The 8,747-nt window shown below is 35.4% G+C and overlaps 2 protein-coding genes and 1 non-coding gene across 3 annotated transcripts in view; 2 read left to right on the top strand and 1 right to left on the bottom strand.

Moving 5' to 3' along the window:
* Positions 1-664, top strand: part of LOC106102928 (protein TRC8 homolog) — a 12,979-nt gene extending 12,315 nt beyond the window's left edge. Inside the window, exon 4 of the mRNA XM_013282547.1 lies at positions 7-664. Within this exon, the coding sequence (XP_013138001.1) occupies positions 7-168 (162 nt within the window). The 3' untranslated portion in view covers positions 169-664. The remainder of the gene's footprint in view (positions 1-6) is intronic.
* A 91-nt stretch (positions 665-755) lies between these two features.
* On the bottom strand, positions 756-5,994 carry LOC106102951 (F-box/LRR-repeat protein 2). Its single transcript, XM_013282573.1, has 11 exons — positions 5,720-5,994; positions 5,201-5,369; positions 4,916-5,071; positions 4,664-4,813; positions 3,764-3,924; positions 3,344-3,449; positions 2,716-2,917; positions 2,047-2,214; positions 1,713-1,767; positions 1,368-1,516; positions 756-992 (listed from the first exon to the last, which is right to left on the bottom strand). The coding sequence occupies exons 1-11, from the start codon at positions 5,813-5,815 to the stop codon at positions 857-859; spliced, it is 1,548 nt and encodes a 515-aa protein (XP_013138027.1). The 5' UTR covers positions 5,816-5,994; the 3' UTR covers positions 756-856.
* On the top strand, positions 4,439-4,510 carry Trnaa-cgc. Its single transcript has one exon. It is a non-coding gene; the product is annotated as a tRNA-Ala (tRNA).
* Positions 5,995-8,747: the final 2,753 nt, after the last annotated feature.

Genomic DNA, 8,747 nt, shown 5'->3' with positions numbered 1-8,747 from the left:
CTTTACGTTCAGGACAGGTGTCCATTGTGTCACGACATATTGTATAAGATTGAAACCGACCCAAACAAAGATAATAATTCAGAGGCCGGTAATGAGGAGAACAGCAACAATCAGAACCTCCTCCTTGAAGAGGAGCCAGATCTGTTGCTAGGCGACGGTGTCAGGTGACTGATCAATGAACATTTACAAAACCTAGACTAAAATTAATTAATGAGTCTTAGAATCCGAGTTTTTTCAGTGGTAATTTTATTTTTGTATAGTAAGTTATTTGTTTCTTTTTCTATATATATACATATATATAACGAATCAGTTGGCTACCTGTGATTTGAGGTTTAAATTTTGTATTGTGACGTGTGGGTACATTGATGTGCGGCATCTGTTAGGTCTTAAGTTAGTTGTCTCGCGTAGTCCTTTTTATCTTTATTGCTGTCTAAAAGAATGTTCACGTTATTTGAAATGCAAAAAAAATCGCTAGTGCATCTCCCGCCTAAGCTGAATATAACTGAGTTACTGTTGCAAACGTTAACGAAGCTATTTGTAAATAGTTATTTAGAAATAGCTTTTAATAATTTTCGAAACTAATGCGGTGACGAGGACGAAGAAAAAAATTATAAAAATGGTAATTTTTTCATTAAATTGTAAATAAACGATTTATTTAGTAGTATGCTTTGTTTTATTTCCCAAAACCTCGAACCTACAGCCAACTGTAGGTAGGAGAAAAAAATGTAATAAAGAAAAAAGAAAACGCGTAGGTATTTTGAAACATTTTATTAATGATAAAATAACAGTACGTTACAAAATGTTTTAAGTGTTTATAGGCTCTCCACATTTACTTCTTTATTGCTAAGACAAGATTCTAGTTGAAAATGAGGTCCTTGTAGTTGGAGAGCAAGTAATAGTTAGAAACCTGGCAGTTTGTCGACGTCCTCACGACGGTCAGTCTGTCTGCCCGCTCGAAGTTAGCCTTCACAATCTCGTAGTATCTGCCATCGCTAGAAAATAAAAAAACATGACTATCATACTAATACTTAATGTTATAAACGGGAAAGTTTACATGGATGGATGTTTGTTAGAGTTTGAAGCCTAAACAGCTGAACGGATTTTGATGAAACTTGGTATAGATGTAGAGGATATTCTGGAAGAACAAATAGGCTATTAATTTTTGTGTGTGTGTGTTTTTTTTAATTCCACGCGGACTGAGTCGCGGGCGAAGGGTAGTTTGCAATATTTATAACTCACAGAATTGTGAGGAAGGACTGTTAAAAGTAATAGCTAGATTGGTATTTGCAGTCGTGCTAATGGAAGTCGACTTAAATCGCGCAAAGAAGCTTTGTGGAAATGGACATTTAGAACCAGATCTTCCTTACCTCAAGACGAGACATTTTAACTTGAGACACTTGACTCGTAGGATGTCAATGGCCTTTTGACTTTTGTCACTGAACCGCAAATTCTCAGGATCCCAGCGCAGCTCCAAGCGTTCCAAGTTAGGGCAGCTGTTGGCGATGCCGTCCATTAACTGACGGAAATAAATTCTAGATTATTCTATACTCATCTATATCAAATAATAATTAAAAGACCTATATGTCTATGTTTTAATGTAGGAAAATTTTAAGAACAATTGCAATAGCCATAAGCGCTAGATCCTTATATCAAATGTTCTTATAACTAAGTTAACCCCTTTATAATCTGATTAGTTATAGTGAGACTGTTACCTGATCAACGTGGATATTAACTCCAAGTCTCTCTTGAGTCCCCATTATAAGAATCCTGCAAAAGAACAATATTTTGTAGGAATTAGAATACGTTATCTCTGCAGTCTTATAGAGAGAAATCGAAATAGAGATTGTACCATTTCTAAATCACAAAGAAATTAATTAGAAAAAAACAAAAGACCATCCCCGTCACAAAGAAGAAATATTGTATCATTTTTACGTCACAAAACAAAAGACTATCCTATCCAGGCTGTTTGTGTCTGGAATTATCGTTCCTCTCTCACTATTCTTTATAACTTCAATCGTTCCTCTCACTCTAGCAAGGAGCACTGACTTGGCGTTGGTGAGCAGCTGCAGCACGCTCTGCCAGAGCTGGTCAGTGATGTGCGGCATGCCGCTCAGCACCAGCCCCCACAGCTGGCTGCCGTGCCGCGACAGGAAGCGGTGCAGCGCCTCGTCCGTCAGGTTGTCTGATGAGTCTACGTCCAGCGCTACCAGGTTCCTTATAACATATTGAAATAGATTGCAATAGTATGAATGCTGGAAATACGGATCCTTTCGAGGGAATCAAATTATGTGTTAAATGTAAAAATTCTGAGCGTGCGCACACCGGAAACTAAACTATCGCACAATTTTAGTCTCGTTTTGATTCCCACGAGCATAAGCACCATATAAATGAGGTGCACAAACTACTCGATTTTTAGTTGTGCGACAAATCAGTTGAATTGGCTGCGAAATTTGCAATCGCAGAAAACAGTTGTGCGATAGTTTAGTCAAAGGTGTGCTCTAAGCTTTCGTCAACAGAAAAATTTAAACATAAACGCTGACAATATCAAAATTAATAAGATTAAAAAAATCTTCGTTACTCTCTAAACATATTAACTATTTCTGTGTAAATTAAAATTGATGGTCGAGTAAATCCTAAAAAAACAAATTGGTCCTAAAAACGATACGTCTTAACTTATTGTTACACAAAGAAATCGTATCCCGGAACGTATTTTACCTGGCGGTGCCCGCTTCCATCCAGGCTTTGAGCACGGTATCATTGAACCCGTTGATCTGTCCCGCGCTCAGGAAACGTAGCCCAGGGATCCTTGTCAGCATGTCTATCAGGCATTCGGTAGACAGGTCTGTCGCGGTCACATCCAGCTCTTGTATGGATGACTTCTCCCATTCCACTTGCATCACGTACTCTGACTGTAGACCTGGGAAAAGAAACCTTAACCACTATCCTTATTTGTTATCCAAAAAGTATAATTTCACCATAAATTGTCTGTCAGTCTGTGTTTACATAATTATTAAAGTAAAATTCTTTAAATTAGTTTATTTTTATATCTCATTTCGAATGCACTAGACTTTACTTAGATCTTAGATCATCATCATCATCTCCTTTACCTTATTCTACTCCGGCAAGGGTCGCGGCACTGGGTTTTCGTCCTACAAATAACTATCATCTGTCATCTCAGTCACCACTCCCTTCTTGATGTAACCTTTCACACAATACATCTCTTTCTACGTCCACTTCTACCGGTGTACCATTCATAACTAACGTCCACCTTGTTAAATGCGATTCACCCCTCCTTAGACTATACTTAGTGTAGATTTAATAAATTAATTAATATAGGACTAACTGCATCCATTCATGAGCAAGCAGGTGAGCCGACGCGAGCGCTGGAACAGTGTCTTCATAGTAGACCCCGTCACCTTGTTGCAATAGTTCACCGCCAGACACTCCAACTATATACAAATTAGACTCTAAAGAATTCAGCATAAAAACTAGTTTTGAATAAACACTCCAGTGTTAGCGGAAGATAAGATTTTACCAAAGTCAAAAAATTAAAAGATATTTTCAAACTTATGTTTAAACGACCTATTTGAAAATCAGTAATTTGACCCTTTTTTATGGATTCTTCTAAATCTCCAGAGGAAAAGACTGCTAATTATTTTAAAGTAATTTCTGCTTCAACTGTTCAGTTTGATCCTAATTCCGAGTAACACAGTTATTTGTATTTATATATTTTCTGTTTTATTCTATGGATATGTAAACTTACTTGTATACAATTAGAACTGAAGGCGTCTATATGCGAGTCATCAACAAAGTTAATTCCATAAAGGTTGATGACCCTAAGGTTGGGCGTCGCCGACTTCAGCTTGTGCACGTTGATCACCTCGTAGATCTCTTCCTCTTCTTCTTCCACCTTCTCATACGTTCCTAAAGAAAAAAAATCATTAACCATAGTTAATAACATAAAGAGAAAAGACTTGATTTTTTGTATGTATTGAAATAACTCAAAATCTACTGGGCCGATTTTTTAAATTCTTACACCCTTAGAAAGGTAATTTATATGTGAGTAATATAGGCTATATTTTTTTAATTTTACGCGATCTAAGTCGCAAGAAAAATTTAGTACTAAATCTTATAAATGCGAAAGTTTGGATGGATGTTATTACTTATTTCCGAGACTGCTTAACAAATCTCGCTGTAGAACAGACGTAGTACTTAGTCTGTAAGAACACAGGCTATCAAACAAGTTTTTTTTTAATTTGACCTACGGCTTCGTGGGCGAAAGCTAGTTATTTGGTGATTGTGATCAAGAGCAGATATTTATAATATTTTATCGTCATATTTATGTATATGTTTTTAGAATCAGAATAGGAAAATTAGTTTTCTAATATTTTCGCCGTGTGTTTCTTTTATATTCGACTATTTCAACTCATTACGCACCGGGGGTGTAACTCAGTGGTAGAGTGTCTGCTTCGCATGCTGAAAGTCCAGGGTTCAAATCCCTGCACCTCCAAATTATTTTTTGCAAATATTTTCTTTTACTTAAATTCATATTTTAATGATACTATAAGTATGTTTTTTATTTTTTCCGTCGCTTTAAATATTTTAAATAGTAGTTTGAAATTTAGAATATGTTTGTCGAATTTTTGCTAAATAAAACACGTACCTATTAAATGCAATATCTCCAGTCCGTTAATAAAGTTATATATCTTTCTCATGAAACCCTCCATGAAGATAACTTCAGACAGGCAAATGCAAAGGTATCGCAACTTGGTTGGGAACGCCTGCATCTCAGAGAAGTCGTGCAATTGCATAGCTGAAACATATTGCTATTTTATTTTCATAGGCGTATGATATTTTTACAAAAGTTTAGTTAAATTTTACTCAATGAATTTCAATATATTTTTATATAAATTACCTGTACTAAAGTCCAATAGCATATGTGTCAAATTAGGACATTTAGCAGCTAATTCGTGCAGCACTGTGTGTGTAATTAATTCGATCGGCAATTCAATATAACGTAGTGAAGGGCCGAATCTTATAGATATTAATGCCAATAGAGATTCCAGTGAACCTGAAAATTAAAAACATGTTTATATTGTTTGTATCGATTGGGATATAAAATGCACATCACTAAAAGTCACACTGACAGCTGTCAAAATAAACCGGTCGTTGTAAGACAGGAAAAATGAATATCACTCACCCACATGCAGGCCGGATATCTCTGGCCGAAGACTGACGTGGGTCCATAAACGTGTGTCATATGCCACCATCCGCCATCGCTTGCATACTGTCGCCATGCGACATATTTCACGGTGGCTTAAATACGAGAAAATATTCTGTAGCACTTTATCGGGAAGTTTCTCTATGGTCTGAAAAGTAAACACACATCACTATTGTTGCGTTTGGTTACTCTATGTTTATGGAATTCTATTTTTTGATTCCAAGTACCTTGATCTAATTACAACTAGGAAAGTCCTTAAATTGTTATCAAAGAATACATTCCTATGTCTTAAAAACTATACGAATTACATAACTATATAACTAAGCAATTGTTCTAATATAATGAGAGTTATGTTAAGATTCATCTTGTCATGTTTTTTTTTATTTCGGCAATTTTACTAATAGTTCTACTATAATCTACAAGTAAAATTATTCTCTTATTATTTAATTTAAACATAAAAATGAATATAAGAAAATGCCATCATAACAATCTGATTACCGTGCCAGCGAAAGGACTCCTGACTCCACCTTCAGTCAGATAAACCTGACTGGCTTCAAGAGCCAACTGGCCCCATACATCAGTAGATATATCCATTATATATCATATATTCCTCACAGTAAACGTAAAAACACACAATTTCAATACAAATACACGACACACGATGAAAATCAGCCGTGTTCTATTAAAAGGTACCTACGCTGTGGTTAAATTTGGAAACGTCTGGGTGTCGAAACGGGGTTTTACGTTCGTTAAATCTTAGGTTAGAAAGTTAGTTAAATATTACTTTGTAATCAAATAAAATATTACCAATCAATCGAAATTTTGAAATGTACTAATTTAAATATCGATTTATTGGTGATTTTTTTTCGTTTTTTAAAAAGATTTCGTTTTGTACTCTATGGTTTAAAATAGGCGGGAAAATTTGAATGTCAAATGATTAACTTTGATAGATTTTGTAAAAACCAGTAAGAGATAACCAAGGATTTTAATAACAGTGTATTTTATTTTGCCACTAAGACCCTGACCACTACATTAAAATGCAACGTTCTCATGCTAAAAGTTATATATTTGCCAAGATTGAGTTAAATATAAGATTCGGTATGCATCTATGACGTCATTATGAATCTAAAATTCTGGAATCTTTGTATGAATTAAATAAACATGTGATGACTTGACCTGAACATGCCGTAAAAAAACCTAAACCTAACCTAGGTTACTTAAGCCTAGGTGTACTCAATTTTCATTTGAAAATATGTTAGAAAATAACGAGGACTATACTTTTTGGATTATAGTGTTTACATTATTGTTAAATCGCAATTTACAAACTAAAATTTTGCTGCCTCGTCTCAACAAGCATTTATGTTTCAACTAGCTGTTCCCGTGCGACTTCATCCGCATAAAATTATAAAAAAAAAACTTTATCGTTTACATTTATCTAAAACTCAATTGCAAATGTCAATATTACCGTTACCATAATAACCTTGCTTCCTTAATGTTGGCAGCTTGTTGTTTATGGTCCCTTTTCTACATGAGGGTTTTTTTTACAATTTATCTAATTTCCATAGCGTGAAAATAAATAGGCTAAAGCGTGTTGTAAGCGTAGGGCTCTTTATTTAAGAAAGGATTATTCAAAGACATGCTGTGATTGCTGACATCCTACGCCACGAAGTAGTATGTGTTTACGCTTTATTACATTAGTATAGAAGTAAAGACATAGATAGTATTGATTCTGGTAATAGTTCGTCCTATCGAACAATAGATGGCGTGTTAATATAAAGTAAAATATGTCTGCGAGAACATCAAAAAATTTCCTTGTTTCAGATTTTCTTACATAATTATCTTGTTGCAATTTGATAATTTACCACATACTTACAAACTTATCCTGTTAATGATAAATATTTATATTAAACACGCTTTTGAAATTGTAGTTTTTGTAATTCGTCTAAATATTAAGGTTAGGTATACAACTTTGTCGTTTGTGATAACTACGCATTTTTAACATTCACTATCACTACAACATATCGCAATGCAATTGAAATGTCATGCCCGTCTCGATCCATCATCGCGTCATGTTATTTGGCTGCATTGGTTAGACAATTAATTTGGCTGTCAGTTAAATGTTGTTCGAGTGAGACCATCACTAAGAACTTCTAGTAACACGTAATGTAAACAAAATGTTTACATTATTAATTTTACAAGAAACTAAATAGCGACATCAATAACAATGTAATCACGCCCTAAACCCAAAGTATATTGCAGATTCTACGACTTGGTTTATGACATCAACAGTGGTAGAGCCCGCTTTAACGTTTTCGCACTTTAGGGTCGCCCGGTACAATACCACGACCACACAGAAGACAGGCGTGAAGTGTAACCAATTCTGCGTTTCGTCTGATGAGTGTGGTACCGGAGGTCTAAGTTTAGTCACTTTCTCATTCCACCCTTTTCTTATAAAGAAAAGATTTGATGGGAAAATAGATTTGACGGTGGATGGGACTATAGGAAGGGGAAATATCCTCTTCATGTGCGTGTCCTCCGTCGATTTAGGGTAGGCAACGCATCTGCAGTTGCGAATGTCTTTGGGCAGCGGTCGCTTCGCCATTTTAGCGGATTTGGGTGGCCGCTCTTTTGTTCGACACATCATTGTATAAAAAATCTTATAGCTCAAATAGGTTGATTTACAACAGACAAAGGCGTAGAGGTACAGTAATCTGATTTCTTGAGCTTTTCTTTAATTAGTAGTTTTACTTATGCGTGCCATTTATATTATAACTAGCTTTCGCCCGCGACTCCGTTCGCGTGGCATTGAAAAAAAATAAAAGTGAGTAGCCTATGTGTTCTTCCAGACTATCCTCTACATCTAAACCAAATTTTATCGAAATCGGTTGAGCCGTTTAGGCTACAAAGTCTAACAAACATCCATCTATCCATCCATCCATCCATCTAAACTTTCACATTTATAATATTAGTAAGATTACCAGAATATGTAGGATCGAAAAAATTCTTAATGTTATTCGATTACTTTGTATTAAACACAGAGCTAAAGCAATTTTAATGACGAAGAATTTGGACGAGCGCTATAATTAGCCATTTTGTAATTAAAATTCGGAGCCGACCGCACAAAAATGCCAATAATCCTCGGCCGAGGTGACTCATGCGTCCAGGAAATACCTCCCGCTTGCCAAGAGAAGACTGTAAGCAGACCTGACCGTAGACATTCACTGTTGGTGGATAATGTATTAGTACATATCGCAATCTCTTTTTTGTCAAACAGAATGAAAGGGATGACAATATATGTTATAACATGTCGTGGCAGTGGAATTCAACGTTACAAAGTATTTCCATCAAGTCGGACGAAATTTATTGTTTTTCGAATGTTTTCTCATTAAAACAAATGCAAGATTTCATGTTGATCGAGGCCATTTGTTGTTAATTTATTTTAAAAACAGCTTTTAGCATATATCAACATTGAATTGTTTTTAAAGCAATATTGCGGTACTACAGTACCGATATTAGCCCAACTAGG

Source organism: Papilio polytes, unplaced genomic scaffold, assembly GCF_000836215.1.
Source record: "Papilio polytes unplaced genomic scaffold, Ppol_1.0 DF823890.1, whole genome shotgun sequence".
Classification (NCBI taxonomy): domain Eukaryota; kingdom Metazoa; phylum Arthropoda; class Insecta; order Lepidoptera; family Papilionidae; genus Papilio; species Papilio polytes.
This window is presented reverse-complemented; position numbering and strand designations above follow the sequence as displayed.

Excerpts from the sequence above, each read along its gene's own strand:
- LOC106102951 (XM_013282573.1), bottom strand. The coding sequence starts at position 5,815 with ATGGATATATCTACTGATGTATGGGGCCAGTTGGCTCTTGAAGCCAGT. Across the intron at positions 4,814-4,915 it reads GCTATTGGACTTTAGTACAG|CTATGCAATTGCACGACTTC; the intron begins GTAATTTATATA and ends AATATGTTTCAG. Across the intron at positions 2,918-3,343 it reads CTTGCTCATGAATGGATGCA|GTCTACAGTCAGAGTACGTG; the intron begins GTTAGTCCTATA and ends TTCTTTTCCCAG.